We start from the raw sequence: 18,672 nt of genomic DNA, 5'->3' as shown, positions 1-18,672 counted from the left end.
GATTAGGTTCTGACTTGTTTGTTTGCTTGACTTGTTTTTATCGTATTATATTTTTCAATAACAGGCATGGCTTCTTGTAGATTATCCCTAATATGGAGGGAATGCCCTTTTTTTTTCTCACTAACAACGTTTGTTTTTCTATTTTCAGGCGCATTGCCTCCTGTTCTCTACCCATCTCCCTTGATGACATTGCCTATTGTATTCATCTTGCCATTGGCTGTAAGGAGAATAAGGCACTTGGTGTAATTATCTAACATAATTGGGATTACTGTTTGCTGATATAGTTTAGTGTTTAAGCTGCTGAGTGGGTGTCTTCACTCGGAAAAGGTCAGGCTCTTCATCGCTGTGATAGTGCTACTCGTGGTACGCGCTATGTATAGATGTAAAGATTTTTGGTCATAAAAGGTTTGTGAGTAGGTCTTATTAACCCGCCCTATAGGTATTAGAAGAAATCTCTGTTTTTCCATCTTGATAAATGCGAACAAGCTGCTTGTACACCATTTGTTATACACCCATTCTGCTTTAATGAAACATTAACTGTAGTACATGTTTATATTTATGCAACAGCAGTCTGTGAAGTCTTCTATACACATACAAAAGCAGGCTTTGTGCTTTTTATTTCATCGGAACATATAATTAGGTTTGGACAAAGTAATGTGTTTAATGCATATAAGAAATAAGCCCTGACAAAGGAATTTACCCATTAGTGAGTCATGTTGTGAATAATGCGCCTAGTTGTGAATGAGTGGATCCACAGGCAAGGGGATGTTGGCTGTTCCTTAGGCATATGTGAATCACTGCTTAAGCCAGGATAGCACTGCTGGCTCAACTCGAGCAGGCGCTGACTCAGTTACCCCCACTGACAGGCAGCCGGCAGAAGTCCATTAAAAGGTTCTTGAATGGGTTCAGCTCAGAGGAGGGAACGTGTGGAGATTGAGGTGGAAATGTTACTGCAGTAACAGTAGTGGTGTCTGTGCGCCGGTCAACAGTGCCGCGCACAGTCACATGAAATGTCCAGCCTCTCTCTAAATTGCTTGTTTGTGGGTTGTGTGTGTGTGTGTGTGAGCTCCTTTTCAAGACATGTGATAGTCTAAGCCAGTGTGTGTGATATGGATTTGTGTATCTTTTGAAAGAGGAAGAGATAAAGACTCCTTTCTTCCATATAACAAGCAGGACTTTGAGAAGTTAATGCGGGATTCAGACAAGGACGTGGTGTGTGGTGCAGTCCTCTGACAAACACGCTGTGACAGTGGTTCTATAGGCTCTGTTCACTGTCTCGTGTTACATTCAGATGTACGCTTTATGCTAGAAAAAAACTGTAAACTCATGCTTCCCTTTCTTTTGAAAATCAGTGTTCATGCAGTCCACATTTTACACACTAATTTCTTTCAAATTTTTAGCACAATGGCGTTAATGTAACAATGCCGCATGTTAGCATCCCCCACAAATGTGTGTAATTTTCAACTAATTCTAGTGTTAAGTACGTTTGATTAGCAGTGATGAGCTGGGTGTGAAAGAGTCACTTAGAAGTTAAGTTTATCTCCTGGTCTGAATTTATATTCTAAATATAAATAGAATAAAGTGGGGGAAAACAGCACCAGTAGGTTAATATAGCACACAAATACATTACTGCAAGACACGAATAATGGATTCATGGATATCACAAAGGTAGTCTCACTAAAATAGGTGTCACAGATGCTTGTTGTTTGTTTGTTTGAAAGGTAAACTGAGAGCTTGGTGCGTGGGAGCTTTTCTTATGTAACCAAGTGTTACACCCAAACCTTTCATGTGGGGAAAGTGTGGCAGGCAGCAACTTCTGAAGTGTTTCCTCTCTGTTTTCCTCACCACTCAGCCATTTAGCCGATACTCACAGCTAAGCTAACTTAAAACGAGTGCACCGGTGGATTATGTTAAAAAATATGTTGAATGCCAGTAATAGGAGCAACTAATAGTGAGTGTCAAAACTACTTTACACAACATGTGCATTTACTGCAACAAAGCGTTTTCTCTTTCTCTCTGTTGTTCTCTCTCTCTCTCTCTCTCTCCCCCAATCTCTCGCTGTCCTGCTTTCCATTTCCGTCTTTCAAAATCCCATTAGCAGCAACAGTACACAATGTAATAGATATATGTCAGCTTGCCAGTGCCAGCGCTTGTTTCCCGTGCTGGGATGAGAGATATCATGAAACATACATCGCTGGAGGGAGTGGTGGTGAAAGAAAATCTAGATGCAGTGTTCGTAATGTAACTTTAACTCTCCAATCCTCATATTAGTGGATCAGTGTCATAAAAAAAAAAACAAAACAGGAATGCCTGCGTTGAGAAATCACATGACAACATGAATCCAATATTCATTTTCGTTTTCGTCTACGGAGAAACTTTATCACAGATGGGCAAACCTCACCTGCTGTTGAAGCTGATGCGATATAATCAAAAGCTCTTAAGAACAGTCTTAAAGTGAGACCACATTGTTATTATTGTAACCATGACAACAAAGGTCGAGTAATCTTAAGGAAGTACTTATTCTAAACCAAACCATGATCTTTTCCTAAACCTAACCAAGCAGTTTTTGTGCCTAAACCTTGCCAAGCCATGACCTTTTAATATCATAACCATGACAACCAAGGTTCAATACGCCGGCCAACGTAGGGGAACTAGGTTGGAAAAAACTACCTATGTAGTTGCTCAGATTGGACTTGCTGTTTCTCAACTACTGTTTCCAACGTCAAGGTCAAGACTTAAAACCAAAATACTTTTTGAAATGAATCTGAAATTACTGAAGGTCTGTTTTTTCGCAGGATAACTTGCTGCCTGGAATTTTTCACTGATAATCTAGTTTAAAATTGGACAATGTCATGGTTGATGTACAGACTTATATATCAGCGTTGGAACATAGCAGCCAGTGGTGTCCACTACAGCCGTGTTACTACTGTCAGCCACTGAGCATTGAACTGGAAGCAAAATGGATATGGAAACTTAATCACCTCAGCAGTAGTTGATAAGGAACAGCATTTTTCACTTTTTAAATCATAACATAGATGGGACCTATCTTATGACTTCAGCAGGTCTCTTCTTGCGTTTACAGTTCATGGCAGACCTGCAGGATCCTGACAGCACAGTTTCATGTTAGCTCATTAACCCTCGTGGCTCCTGAGGCCAAGAGGCCAGACGTTAGAGTCTGCTGTCATCTGAAAACAGGAGGCCCGCTGAGTTGCCAGTTTCATGCTAAGTGACGGCACTGAGGCATAGACAAACATGATTTCATACCATTGCCTCTGAGGAAAAGCGTCTTATTATGGCCGCTGTGGAAAAGTGTGCATATCATGCACAATATTATATCACAGAGGTGTAGGTTTGTGACATAAAGTGGGTTATTTAAGCCCGTTATTGAATTTGTCAGTGCAACATCTGTCAGACGACAAAGCAAATTTACACTTCTTAAATTCCAGTTCATTCCAGTCTTTATTACCTTCATGTCCCCCGACAGATAAGGAAGTTCTGATTTAGAGGTCGATAAGAGGAAGAGCTATCAGTGGTACAAAGCCAGTGAAAGTTGATTAGCACAAGATGGTACCACTTTCCTATCACATCAGATGCAAGCCCAGCGCAGTGAGGAGCAGTTAAGCATCAGCTTAGCAAAGCGAAACAAAGCAAGTGGTCTATTTTCCCCAAAGGAGAGAGTTAAGCTCAGGCAAGTGCTCACATAGCATTTTCCAACTCAGTTCACAAAGTGAACAATATAACTTCCAGGAAGTCATTAAACGGGAAGGTGGCAGAGGGTTTAATTGACACAATGTAAAAATGTTGATGACATGTTTAAACACTGTTTTGTGGGAATGTAGTGCCTGAGCACTGACAGATGACACGAGCCATATGTTTGGCTGATGACTTAACAAGCACAATGTGGGTTATCAGTAGGCCAGGAGCTGAATGAGAGTCAGCAGTACATTATCAGAGGGGTGCTGTGCAGAAATCCATCCTGGTGACAATGATGCAGAGAGCTGTATGTGTAGTGAGTTTACCGTAGCACAACAGGATCTCACATCTTCTTTGTGGTTAAACCGCATCTCCACAGTTCTGATGAAGCGGATTAGCTTCGGTTTTTGGGTGTTAAACTCTTCATAAATAACCTAAAATGACTCTTGCTTAGCTGGTCACGGTCATGAGTATCTGAAAGTATTAAGGAATACCTCAAATTTGAAAGAAAGTTTTTGAAAGTTTTAATTTATGGTTAAGGAATGATTAGAAAACTAAAATACCAGGTTAATGTAGCTATTTGTAAGTTTTGCTATTCGCTCTTGTCAAGGGACAATCAACACCACCTGCTCCCGGCAAGAAACCACATTCGGCGGCAGAGAAAACTGACAAATAGCTGCTTTAAGATCAAGGAAAGATTGGTTATGATGAATAAAAATGCAAGTCCTTGATGGGATGTTTTCTGCATGAAAGTCTTGACATGCTACACACCCATCTACCCCTCAAACTCCACACAGTCACTTTCCACCTCGCTACATAAAGGCTGCACTCTAACCTCCATTGTCACAAGATATAGTTTGTCTCAATATGGATGTAATTTCTAGGCGTACTGAGCTGGTGGAGACTTTGAACCTGAAAACTACTCTCTAATGGCAACAAGGGAGGAAACTTAACCACAGCAATTCTGGCAAGCTATAGATATTATATCTCATGATGGCCGGTAGACTCAACACCTCTGGGCCATGTTCTGTTTAGAAATCTATTTGGTTTGTAAGATAGTAAATTCTAGCATCCACCAACCTCTGTGGTCAATAGATTAAAAGGCCCTGTTTCCTGCTGAGTTGATGTGATGATCCTTTCATGTGATGCTTTGATGGGACATCATTTCAAAGGTGTAAAAAAAATTTGCTCTGCATCACCCAGACAGCTCCTGGAGCCTTGAAAGCTACTGATATTAAAGACTTTTTTCTTTTTTTTTTCTTTTTTTTTTTTTTGAAAATCAGATATTCAGAATTGAACATCAGATTTGATGATGCCACAGCTCAACATCACAAACTGTACAGAGATAGACACAGTCTGTCTGTCAGTGCTGTGGTAAATAATGAAAACATGCTTGTGTTGGCATGTTTGTGCAGTGTACGTCTAGCCTACAACATATCTGAAGTTTTATATACAAAGAGTGAAGCGGTGCCACCAGGCGACCTTGTCTTTGTCGCAGACAGAAAAATCCATTAGAAGTGTTCACGATAAAGGCGGTTCATTAGAATATGAGCATCATTTTTTACAAGGACTAGTACTTTTGTAGTAAACAGCTGCTGCCATGCACAGTGTCTGCATGCAGCCACATCCTCTGCTTAAGCTTAACTTTCAAGGCGTATTCACAGTAGAGGGTGGAAAATGTTTTCATGTGCAAGCAGGCAGTGATATATGTATGTGTGTGTACAATGTGTGTGTGCACTGCGGCACATCCTCTGGTGTAGGCAGTAGTTTAAAGGTCTCCATACAGTATAAAGGCAGACTTCCATGTGTTGTTTGATTAGAAAGCAGGTCTAGGTTCTATATTAATACTGTGAAAGTATCAAAGCCTCAGTCCACAGAGAAATGCACACAGCCTGTATTCAGGAACTGAGCCTTAAAATGAGCCGTCAGGACTTCTGTAACTTTGTGATGTCATAGCAAAGCAGTCACTGCCCCTCCGCCATGCTCCAAGCCCCGCCAACCTGGACCCACCAGTGTTTACCTGAAATCTGCTATTTTTTTATTTGATTCCTTAGAAAACAGTCAGTCTCACCGACCTGTTGTTACTAGAGCTCCAGAAAAAAAGCCTGAGCGATGAGATGTAAAATTACATAGAGATGGTTTTTGGTTCTTAAAACCACAAATATATCTTCTTATGGATCAACACTTCAAATAAAACACCAGAAAAGTGTAAAATATGGAACCTTTAAGGTTGACAGCAGTTTTCCTAGAAGGTTCCTCTCTTCTTCTGTCTTCTTCTCTCTTCTAATCAACTGTTTCAAAACTAACTAAATAACAAAATCACTTCAGTCATCCATAGTCTGCAGAGGATTTTTTTTTTCAGTGCCTTCCACGAAATAAAATTGTGTGGTAGGTAAAGCAGGTAAAAAAAAAACGCTTGAGCCCATCTCCCTTGCCATTTCGTTCTATTTTCTAATGCCAGTCTTGCTCTTCTTAACCGTCTGGCCTTGTAGAGATACTAAAGGTTTTTATTGATCTCCTGTGAACCCCTTCTGACTCCAGCCTGATCCTTCAAGCTAAGCCTTTTCATGAAACACTGCACATTCAGTGTCCCACATGTTCCAAGGTCACTTGGAAATTCTGCAGATTTAAGAGAGGGAAAAGACAGTAGAGAGCAGCTTTTATAAGTATCCTGGTCAAATATTACTCCAATAAAAGTTGTTAAAGTACTGGAGTACTCGCTTGTATTCAAAAGTAAATTTTTTGTCAACTCATTGTTGTGTTGTTCCACTTTTATAGAACCTAATGACTCTGAAGCAACCGACTGACTGACTGATGTACTTTAAAGTAAAAAGCTTGTAGAATATGCTACAAAGCTGATAGAAATGGCCATAAAAACACAAGTAAATCAACAAGTGGAGCGAATTTCAAGTTAGTATTCTTTTTTCTTCTTTTTTTTTTAGGCAGTGATGAAGTTTGGTCGTGGTAAACACAGCAAACATTTAACATGAAAGGAATCTTTCTTTATTTCCAAAACTTCAAACATGAGCTTCAGATGAGGCTGTGATGCTCTGGTGAAGGATCTCCTGCCTCATCTTTATCTAAGTGAGCCATCTTAAGGACACTGCCAAGTTCAAAAATGCAGCAGAACAACATGATTGCCAGTGTAGGAGTTGACTGTGACTCATTTCTCTCTTGTGAGGAACACAGTGTATGGTTTATCACATTTTTCAAAATCAAAGAAAACTCATTCCACTGACTAAAAGCTGTTTCAAAGTAACAAGTACTTCATAGAAATGTCAAAAGTAAAATATTTGTCTTTTAAGTGTAGTGGAGTAAAAGTCATTCAAGTTTCCCAAAAAAATAAAGTACAGATACTCGAAAAATATTCTTACGTAGGGCAGGACACTAAAAAGAAACCACAGTGTTTCTGCTGTGGGAGTTTAATTCCCTACTCTTCCATTCATTATGCTGCGGCTACACTAAAAGTCGCTTCCGCTTTATTTCAATGAAAAATGATTGAACAAAATTGATTTTGTCTCGGCATCTCATGCAGAGTTCAGTCTGCGTGAACTTGAAATGCACCTGTGAAACTTGTAAGAGAAATTCGACATGTTTAGACACTTTGAAGAGGAAGGGATTGACCTCCTGTTCAGGGAGAATTGATTGCTTGTTACGATGAGCCTTGTTTTTATGACTTCATGCTTTAATAATACAAGAGGCTGAGTAGGTTTATTGTTGTATGCTCGGTTTGCTTTGGATTATTTGTCACCTTGGTAACAGGTATTCTTAAGGTTTGGAGTCTTAAGGAGTCTTACTTTGTTTGTATATATCGTCTTTTTTTATAACCCCTTCAGTTGTTTTTTAAAACCTTTTTTTATTGATTTTTAATTGCATGGCAGACGGTTTCATTTAGATATGGCTGAATAACACATCGCTGTTTATTTTTATAGCACTGGTGTGACCTCTCCTCACCTGACTTGTTTGATAAATGTTTGTACTTCCCGAAAATAATACGTGAATACAGATTCAATTTTTATACCGATGACACACTAACGCATGTAAGCAAAGTTAGGTTTAAGCCTTTGATCAGAATATTATATTATTATAAGACATTGAGTTGAGACAGCAACTTGCAAGGCAACCCTGTCTTCTTGAAATTAACTTTGTTTATAACTAATTTAGCCTAGAACAACTAATTGTTGTTAACAAACGTGTAGCCAGATGCAAATACGCTGATACTAGTGTTAGTAAAATGTTCACTGACGTGCGGTATTTGTTTTCTGCTAAAATATCTACATGACTACAGCATTATTACACTTACTTACGGTTCTGTTTTGAACAGCACTTGGTGTTGAGGTGAAATAAAGATCCTGATCTGGTTTAATACAGAGAAAGTTCACAGCGACTTCAGACACAGGCTGTTCATTTACATCGAACCAAAACCACCATCTTTCCCTGAACTTACCCAAAGTGCTTTTGTTGCCTAAACCACAGACGGGGCTGTGGATCAGGTCTGGCTTGACTGGCTTTCAGAACAAAACAGCTGAGTCTCTCATCTGTTCACACAGGATCCAATCATTAATCACTATCCCCTCCATTTCTCCAGTTAGCTGTGATACTGCTTCCAGCACCTGATACTTGTGCTAACACTTCCCCAGCACCATCTGCATCAGGACTCCATCTAGAGTCAGGCTAATGGTAGTCAGGGGGGTTGTAATGCTGACTTTTGGCCTCTAGAAATTTACTGTAGATTTTATTGGTGCTTTGCATCCATAAATTATAGATTGGGTGATTTATTTTAAAGCTACTATGTGAAGAATCAGAATCGTTATGGTGTTTTAGAAGCATGTGACTGGTGAAACATTTTTATCAGTGTCTTCAGACCCTCCAAGGGTTGAGGGGGGAGAGTCTACTCCCACCACTTCTACACATAGAGGCTTTCACCAAATCACCACAGATTCATCATTATACAGTAACTGAGATGTTAAAGTTGCCCTGGCTTGTCCCTACGGGAGCTCGGCCCGGCTGTGCTGCTCATCACTGTTTAACATAACGTTATTATATTATAATCACTATCATTAGGTATAATATATGATTATATTGTATAAAATAAACTTGAGTGATACATATTATATTGTATCATAATGTATGTCTATATATCTATTATATTGTATTTTTGTTGTCAAATATATGACCATTACATTGAGAGATATATAAATGATATAAAGTATTGCTATATAATTTTTATTCTTATTACATTGTTCTATTACATTCTTTCTACAGTTGTATTCAAGATTACATCTTTTATCACTATACTTGCTTCTTCAGTCTCCCTATGCAAACACACACGCACACACACTCACACACACACACACACACACACACACACACACACACACATATACACATATTACAGACTGTAATTTTTTCATAATACGTCTCTATAACTGTTTTTGTTGTCATTTCCATGTCCTAAGTATCCTTCATGTCACACTTGTTCATGTCATATTCTCACCGACCAAAAAAAAAAAGTTAAAATAGGCAAATTAAAAAAAGTTAACTTAATAATAAAAGTTTATGATCCCAGTTGATTTAGAACTAAAAGTGCATGTCCATTAAGACACTTTTTTTCCACCCACAACTCACTTATTTGACAGAAGCTAGCCACAGCTGCAGTAATAAGGGACTGAATTATTCAGTAACCATTTGAAAAATATCAGTCAAACAAAAGACAAAAAGAAGAAAAAATCAAAAAATTTGAATTTTAGATTTGCCACTAATTGAATTAAACTTTCATCTGGAGTCAGTTCCACCCCGCTGATTATATTCGGGCTTTAACTGGTTGCTTTGAGAGTTGCTTCCCCCTGACCGTCTGTCCGCTGCACTGACCTCAAAGAACCATTACACTGCAGACACGTTTTTGTCCCAGAAGAAAAGCATTTTATTGAACCAAAGCTTATGTCATGAAAGTATCAGTATCATGACGGCTTGCTGGTCAGACTCCATTTGTTCTAGAGCTATGAAGGCCCCAATGCTCCAGACAGCATGTGTACCTCTTCTTATAAAGCCCTCTCACATGGGTATTCCTGTGGAGCTGAGCTATTATCCCCGCACCCTCCCCCCCAGTCTTTTGAGACCCTGCCTGATCTCCGGGCCTGTGCATTTTAGCAGATTGCTTTATGCCGCGGCTCGAGTTACATGACGGCTCTTCTTCGGAGTGTTCATCAGTATCCCTTTCACAGCCATAATGTCAAACAATTCAGTAAGCTCTGTCTTTGAGCGAGCTTTACGCCGATTCAGTTGGAAAGCCACGTAGAAGGAGTCACTGAGACACAAACACACTGACAACTGGAAACAGAAAACATTCCCACAGCCCCAGCATGGAAAGGTCCACAGTCGGAGGTGTTATGATCAATGTGCTGGTGCAGAATGGAGAAGATGTTCGATGCTGAAAGCCTCAGCGCATCCTCCATCTCGCTATCATCCTCCTCTTTTTTTTTTCATTTTTATTAATCTGACTCTCAGTATCACTTTCTGCATTATCTTAAGAGAAATCACATTTTTCTCAAACACACACACACACACACACACACACACACACACACACACACGAGCGCGCATTCAAATAGGGCTAGACGCACACTTCCATTTGCAGGCACACGCTTATTCAGCTAATGTCTGTGGCTGTGTGAGCCTCTGGTTAATAACTGTGTTTGCTCTCGTCTGCAGATGCCGGCTCAGGATCGGGAGATGATGGTAAGATTACTCACCTTCTCCTCTTCCTCCTCTTCCTCCTCCTCCTTCTCCTCCTCTCTTGTAACTCCACATTCACCGCTCTTTCATGGGTTTCTCTGTGCTCATTGTCGTCATCCACTCAAACTATGTTTTGCTGTAGCACCACACAGCCGTGCAATAAACAGACATTAGAGATAACTCAATTAACGGGAACTTCCAGTATGCATTGCTGAACAAACGAACGCGTTTGACTTGAATGTACTTTAAGTTCTATAATGAACTTAATACTGCACTTTAGAACGATTTCTCCCACAGTTGGTTTACACTGAGCTCCCTCATGCTTTACACTGTTGTTCACAGCAGACAGCTGTTTCTATTATTTTGTCCACTCCATTCATATCAGTGAGCTCAATGACAGAGACGCCACTCTGTATAATGCTCCACAGCTCAACAGCACAAGAAACCGTCTTCCAAAATGATCATACAGCTCAATCAACAGCTCTCTGTCAGTTTCTGAGGTGTACCTAGTAAAGAGTGTACACCTGTGTTGTCTGCTGCCTGATTCCGCTGCCTCGAAGTGGCCATTTGTTTCACTTATATACGCACAGGAGACTGACAACAATCAGCTTTTTAATTTGAACATCATGCTGCGCATTATGATCACAAACAAGCTACAACAGAGAAACCTCTGTCTGTCTATCACCACCAACTTTCTGAATATTAATGAGCCGTATAGTTATGTCAATTTAATTTGAAACAGAAAAACATTTTTGTTCAGTTTTGTAAAAACACACTTCCTTGTGTTCATTGTTTTTTTTGTCAAAGCCACTTTCTACCTTTGCTCAGCGATTGCAGGGAGTGTTTATAAAGAACCGAGAGATCTCGATTGCATCATAAAGGAGAGTTTTGAAAATGGTCTTTGCTCACAGCGGCTGCAGTGAGCGATAACGCAACTTTGAGGGAAAATCTGAATAATAAAATAAATGTTTGTTGATGGATTTTTCTATCCAAGCCATTTTCAAGTCTCTGCAAGATCATTTTCATACCATTATGGAATTTATGGGCTTAGAGACATAAAAAAAAAAAAATATGTGGAAAAAAAAACTGAAAGCATGCTTTGGAAAATGCTCAGCATTTACACATGTTTTGTGTACACACTTAAATAATTTGCACATTGTGCTTTTCACTAGATCTGTAATCTCAAACTAATTAATTTGACTAAGGCTTTTTTGTTGTCCCAAAATACAAATTCAAGTACACAGCACATGTGCACTGTCATACTGAAAAGACTCTGTCAGAGCTCATTTTGAAAAGAGGGCATGTGTCCCAGTGAAAGGGAGTAACGGGCTGTTTTCTCAGGAGTGTGTGTGGACAACATTGCAATTAATAAACACTGGAGCTGAAAGACGGCGCGAGCTTGGAGGGGGTGATAAGTGTGTAAGAGTTTGTTGTAATAAGATGGAAAAGAGCTCAGGGCTATGAGTGACTTTTTATGAATAACTTTTCTGAGTAACTAATCATGTAAAACCTCCAGCTGATTAATAATGTGTCATTCAACTAAGACTCTAATTTGTTGCCTAATTGACTAACAAGACTCAGCTGTAATGTCAGCACAGACAGCACACAGATAGTAGTCGAGCTCATCTGTCAGTTCATGTTTGTGTTGCGTGCATTTATTTACACTCATGCATCTCATCCATCTCACATCTGCCCTCCTGTGAGTTTACCCATGCAGTTCCTTTATTAACTCTCACGCATGGAGCTTCACCGGGCATATATCAGGGAGAGATTGGAAAAGAGATTAGTCCCCCCCCCCCCGACCCAACCCACCCAAAAAAAAGAAAAAAAAGATGGCAGACAGATGGATGAACGTGCGGAAATGAAACTGGTGCTAGGTCAACGAGAGTGAGAGAGGAGAGAGAAGGAGAAGGAGAAGGAGAGGGTGGACAAAGAAATGGCCTGAGGAAAGTCGCAAAATAGATAACAGAACTGAGGAAACAGAAGGCGAGTGATACAGAGATGGAGGGAGAGAAAGAGGGCAGACAGTGATAAGAAACAGGAGTGAGGAGGAACAAAATGAAACATACATTTTCATGTATGTCCTCTGAATGCAAAATACTCAGAGCATTCCTTGCACTGTATGTTGATTATCTGAGCAGGGCTGTCCTTGTCCTCGGGCTGAGGGGGATACCCTAAACCTGCGGTTCATGTTCACATAAGCAATATGAAAGCTCATATTTTCTTTTTATTGCATCAAGTAACGCCATGTATGTCGGGCTGTGTAATGGACAAGGATAACACTTCCCAGGAGTTTCGGCATTTTATTGCAAAGCAGCTGAATAAATTCCCTGCAACTGTAAGAGAAACAAAGCACTCGCCCGATCTCTCTTTGAATGCTCTCTACGCCTTCACAGAGTCAAGCCCAGAACAAAAACAGTAAGGCAGAGAGACCATAATGACTAGATTAAGCAGTCTTTGTCTGCTCCAAAATAAGCTGCAAATGTTAGCATATCCAGCTAACTAGCTTACGTCCTACAGTTGTAACCTAACCCAGTGTTCCTTCCGAGGCAAGACGCATTTCATGCTTCTTTAGTTTACAGGGTCACGCTAACCAGGCGCTAACCTTGGCCTGATACAGAGTTACATCAGTTAGTTCTCATCCTAAAACTAGTGATGTGCAATACCAACGATTTCCTTTCCAATCCGATGCAAAGTAAAAACCCAGGCCGGTGTCGCTGATACTATTACTGCACCGCTACTATTACTGCACCGCTACTATTTACAACTTACACTAAGAGGAGAGGAATCGTCAGGCTACATAGGTTTGCTGTTATGACGTGTTATTCAAATTTAAATAAAAAGAATGCCTTTGAAATAAATAGTGAAATAAATAATTTACACAATAAATCTATAAATGAATCAATACTTACATTTTGATATAACCTGCCAACTGTCAGTCAAAACAAATGAGACTGGGTCAGTGAATGTTATTGGCTGCTCATTGGCCTACATTCAGTGAGGGAAGGTCTGCTGCCTGCAGAGTAAGTCATTGAAAATGGAAACGCAAGTCTTATGAAGACATACAGAGTATTGGCAATTCAGCGTCCTGGGCTTTGGAAATGATAATATAACAGCTGATAAATATTTTATTGAACTGATGTGCAGTGATCGCAGGGACATAAATTTCACTCCAAGCTGAGCCCAAACGTTGCAGCTCTCATCTTTATATAGCATTTATTGTAGCTATTTGTTGTATTTCATTCCTTATTTCATAACCATATTTATATAACTGGCTGGCGTATTTATTCAGATCAATGTCATTGAATTGTAATTGCTTTTAAGAATGTGGGGAAGACCAGTTGTTTGATCATCAACATACAAACTGAAGCCGAGACACGTTCACCGTAATCTTGACAGAGATAAACGTCGCCAATAGCCAATGCTGCTACTGCTGAACGACTTGGTGAGTGAACTCAGTCTTATCCCAAGACAACCTCTCCACCTCAGACCGCTGCTGCATCACCTCATCATATTCTGCATTGTGATTAAATGTCAGATGCTTAACGAGGTTTGTGGTGTTGCCACAGTACCTCACAGTCCTCCCACACACATCACACACAGCGTCGCTGCTGCTCTGAGAGCTGAAAAAAGTTCCACTCAAGACCACATGTAGGGTCAGCCGTCATCACTGTCATCCACTATGACAGGCGGAAGGACAAGTAGTTCCTCTCAAACAGGTATTATTTAGATCCCGGTCATAGTGTAGTTATTCTCTGCTGTGTCTCTGTTGAAGACAAAATATACATTTACTCCAAATTATTGAGTTTAGATATTGATATTTTAATATGAGAAATGATCCTAGAGCAGAAACATTTAAGATCAGAAGTGTCAAAATATTTCACACTACTGAAAACCTTTTTCTCTTGTAATGTTAAAAGTGAAACATAATGTGTGGTGCCCAGTTGGTAATCCAGCCTTGGGTTTTCCTTTTCATGCTTATAATACTAGTATCGCTACAACAATGAAGTTTTTCTCAAATTCAGTTCAATTCAGTTCCTGGAATTAGTTTTTTTATGCAGTTTCTTTATTTCCATGGCTTCTACTGGTGAGGATGCAGACATTTTGCCAGGAAAGTGCACAATATCATGTATATTGTCATTAAGTGCGTATTTAACATCCCGTTTACAGAGTTGTGGTTGTAAAATGAGTCAACGGAAATCATTTAAAAAGTCGGCAGAGTTTTCAACACATTCGTGAAGCTAACTTTAGCTTAATTGGTAGCTAGCTATCATCCAGCAGTGACAGGTGTCATTTTAGGCATAAAAATAGGGTGACACTAATAACATAGTGGCATAAAAAATATTATTTACTTTACAATTGTAAATTAATGTTACATTAATCACAGAAAATATGTATCTGCGTGAAAGGTCCAGAATGAAAATAGCAGTTTGTACAATTTTAAAAAGTGCTTTACGTCCTTATATGAAACAGAACATGCTGTCACATAACGAAGCTTACTCTATTAGCAAATATTTAGTTGTCATAGAGAAAGTAAGAACTATGAGAAATGTTTCCTATGTCCTTCAAAATAAAAGTCTCCATGTAATCCACCGAGGAGAGCCATTCTCAAAGAGTGGTCGGTCGACTGCAAGTAGATTTGTCCAAATATCATGTTTTAAATTTAGTGTTTCTCAAACTTTCTTCAAGTGACCACCAAGCCTAGTAGTGAGCTGTGTGTATGTGTGTTGTTTTCAAAGTTAAGTCAACTCGTTTACAACTTCAAACATTATTATTTGAGTTGGCTGTTTTACAGTGTTGTTGGACTAAACTAAACGACACTGCCGACTCATGCCAGTTCACTGTTTATGTTTTGATATAACATTTTAAAAAGGAAATGTGGATGAAGCTCAAATAAATAAGTGGGTCAAATAAATGACACCTCTAACGGACAGAACAGGCAAGGTGACCTGATGCTCGCCACAATACTACTGGAGTAGTAGACCCTGTTGGTCTTTGGGATGTTTGTGGACTTAGTTGGTCCATGAGTTTTGTTTTAATAGCTAAGTCTGAAAAGCTTTGAAAACACTGACCTATGACTTTTCAGGGATTTACAATGCCCTGCTCATAATATAATCTAACAGCACACACTACTAAGAGTGGCATAAAAGATTGGTAGTGGCACAGCAGGACCAGCAGAAATGGATATTAATGCATCAGGCACAGGAAGGGTGAAGAGTTTAGTTTCATTATGCACATTAAAATTGGCGGTCATCCTCTAAAAACAAGTTAGAAAGGTTTTTCTCGTGAAAGCTAAGTATGAATGCTCACCTTATGAGACCTCTCGGTGATTCAAAGTGGAAGCTTGATAACTGTCCTTATTCTCAAACTGTCAGATAAATCTGAGGAATCGATCAATCAGGAGGAAAAGAGACACTTAAGAAAAAATAACTCAGGGGCAGAGAGGATATTTGTGCAGTATAGGAGCGAGAGGGGGAAGAAGAGGGCAAGGACAAGAGGAGGAGAAACACAAACACACCCTATAAAGATAGAATCATAGCAGAGGTCAAAATAGATGGAGAGATACAGTAGAAGAGACGGAAGGGAAGGAGGAGGGAGTATGGCAGAGGTGGAGGAAGAGAGAGCTGCTGGTGTTTTATGAGCAGGGGAGAAGGTTAAAGAAAGCGGTTGTTAAAAGCAGGTTGGACTCCTGTTGAGGAAACCAGCAGTTGGAGAGCCATCCCGGTAAAAATCAAATGTATTTTAATGGCCAATGATAAATCTACACACATAAAACCTGGGTCAGAGGGGCAGTTGCCAGTTTCATTGGCTGTATCGTCAATGTGCGAATGTGTGTGTGAGTGTGTGCAGAGTGCAGGCTGTCTGCGATGCATGCGTGTGTGTGCGTTCATGCTTGTGAGAGTGTGTCCGCTTGTGTATTTGTGTTTTTCTTATATGAAAAGTGAGAACACAAGTAAGCTGTGCAGGGAGATGCCCCTACGACATGAGTCTGGTCACATGGCCCCTTTAGTCAGAATCAGACATTTGTCCAAATCCAATTGTACAGTGGAGAAATTGAATTGCACTCACATGATCATGGGAGGACAAAGGACAACCAGAGCATTAAATTTATATGGGTTTCAACAATTCCCATCCAAGTGTATTTTTAAAGAGGACTACAGAGTATTTAGCCATGTTAGACACAATAGTAATTTGTTAGAAAACCAAAGTGTAAGAGAGATATAGCTTACAGATAGCTTAGCTTCAGTAGGGGACGGAGAAAAGGCCATTGATGCCTCATACATAGAAATGTATGAGAAATATAACTAAGAACACTAATATTTTCTCTCTCAGTGATGAGATCTTTGCAGACTGGTAGCCAATACTGCATGGACTGGTACCAGTTCACTGCCCAGTGATCTCTCTAACATCATATCCGCACAAATGTTTACCACGTTTCCCATCTTAGTGTAGCGCGTGTGTTGTGTTGTTGACATGTTTCACTAGATACGTAAAAGGTTTGACCTGCTCGTGACACTACAGGATCGCAAAGTAATTAGGGTTCATCCTCTGGGGACCATGAATGTCTATACAAAATTTTATGGAAATCCATTCATTGAAATATTTCAGTTTGCCCCAAATTGGTGGGCTGACAAACTTGACTGTGTGATATCATCATTCACAGAGTCATGCACCAAACTGCGCATAGAGCTGGTCACTAAACACATCTAATCCATCTTTATATAGAGAATACAGCCTGTTATAATGTTAGTTTGCCAGCCAGGAACTTTAATTATTCACTATCTTTTTAAAAGACCCCAGGAAGACTAGCGACCACTATGTGGAAGCTAATGGGGATCCAAATAGAGAAATAAAAGACCTAACTTTACTTTAGGTCTCTGCTTTCACTGTGGCTTTTCCAATACAATATTAAATATCTTCTTTTTGAAAATTCCTCTTGTACGCCTAAATTAGTCCAAGATAGAACCGGCTAGAACACATAGAAGCCAGCAGGACAATCCTGCCTCAAGTCCCAAAGTCATCGACTTGAACTCCTTCATGCTCTGTGGGCTGCCGGCATTGAAGTGACCTAATTTCACTGCAGTTTCGAAGGGTAAGTCTTATCTAAATGAAGTGCTTTGTCAAGGTCAAAACTGTGTCCCGTGACTTATCAGAGCCATTTTTCTGTTTGAATGGTAAAAAAATGAGTCCATTATGAGCCCTTAGCAAGAGCGTGGAGGTAGTCTGCAGTCTAATTACCAGTATTTATGGGGCATTCTTCTAAGTCTCTCTCTGTCTTTTCAGCTACCTGATTTCTTTTGTGTGACTCTAATTATTTCCGAGGCGGAGACTTTTTAAGCACTTCAGTACTATCAAGGATATGAAAATCAAATATGCTGCCATTCTGTCACCGTTGATGATACACACAATAACAATACATCATCTGTATTTGTATATTCATGTGCACATGCACCACACCCTGTCTGTGCTCTTTATTACTTTTCTCAGTGTTGACTAATGAAAAGATAAACACTGCACTTGGCTTAATTGAAATACAATAGCCTGATTGGGGTAATTAATCTAATGATCAGACCCACAACACTATGGATTTGCAAGCACTTCATTAATTTGAATAAAGGGCGAGGCTCCACTGTGGTGCAATTATGAATTGAATTTCAATTGATCTCTGTTGGCCGGTATACAGCAATGCAGAAAAATTATTATATGAGGTAGCACTCCACACTTTATTATTTTATTGACTCTCCAAACAATGTGGCGCAACATATTCAATATGAAAATTCATGTTAGGACTCACAATGCTGTATCATTAGTCCTAATGTTAACTAACATTAAGAATAATGAAGAGTATTCTCTGCTGATACTGTCCCATATATCAGTGTTTGGTATGTAGGAAGAAGGTGTGGAAGCACATGGACTGATTTGGAAACCTTTGGAAATCAGAATAGAATAGAATAGAATACATTAGAATAGAATAGAATAAAATAGAATGGTGCATTGCTACGATAAAATAGCTGGATGACCTGCGGTTCCCCTGGTGATTGTTCCATCCGTCCATTTCTGCTTTAGCAGCCTCCACAATGACGAGCTGCTGCCCCAGTCACATTGCTATTGCTATGGTAACCAAGTTAGAGGTTTAGGGAAGTGAGTAATCTAATCTTCCCACTTTGTGGCATAACGATAAGGCTTGCCACTGCCAGCCCACCCGTGTGTGTGTGTTTGTGTGTGTGTGTGTGTGTGTGTGGT

General features: G+C 39.7%; 1 protein-coding gene across 2 annotated transcripts in view; it reads left to right on the top strand.

Annotated features, from left to right (window-relative positions):
• Positions 1-18,672, top strand: part of tmeff2a (transmembrane protein with EGF-like and two follistatin-like domains 2a) — a 110,453-nt gene that overhangs the window by 43,003 nt on the left and 48,778 nt on the right. For both annotated transcript variants that reach the window (XM_023423205.2, XM_023423204.2), the window contains exon 4: positions 10,405-10,431. In XM_023423205.2, the coding sequence (XP_023278973.1) occupies positions 10,405-10,431 (27 nt within the window). The remainder of the gene's footprint in view (positions 1-10,404; positions 10,432-18,672) is intronic.

Source organism: Seriola lalandi, unplaced genomic scaffold (genome assembly GCF_002814215.2).
Source record: "Seriola lalandi dorsalis isolate HSWRI2012SDOR001 ecotype SW California unplaced genomic scaffold, Sedor1 jcf7180002054689, whole genome shotgun sequence".
Classification (NCBI taxonomy): domain Eukaryota; kingdom Metazoa; phylum Chordata; class Actinopteri; order Carangiformes; family Carangidae; genus Seriola; species Seriola lalandi.
This window is presented reverse-complemented; position numbering and strand designations above follow the sequence as displayed.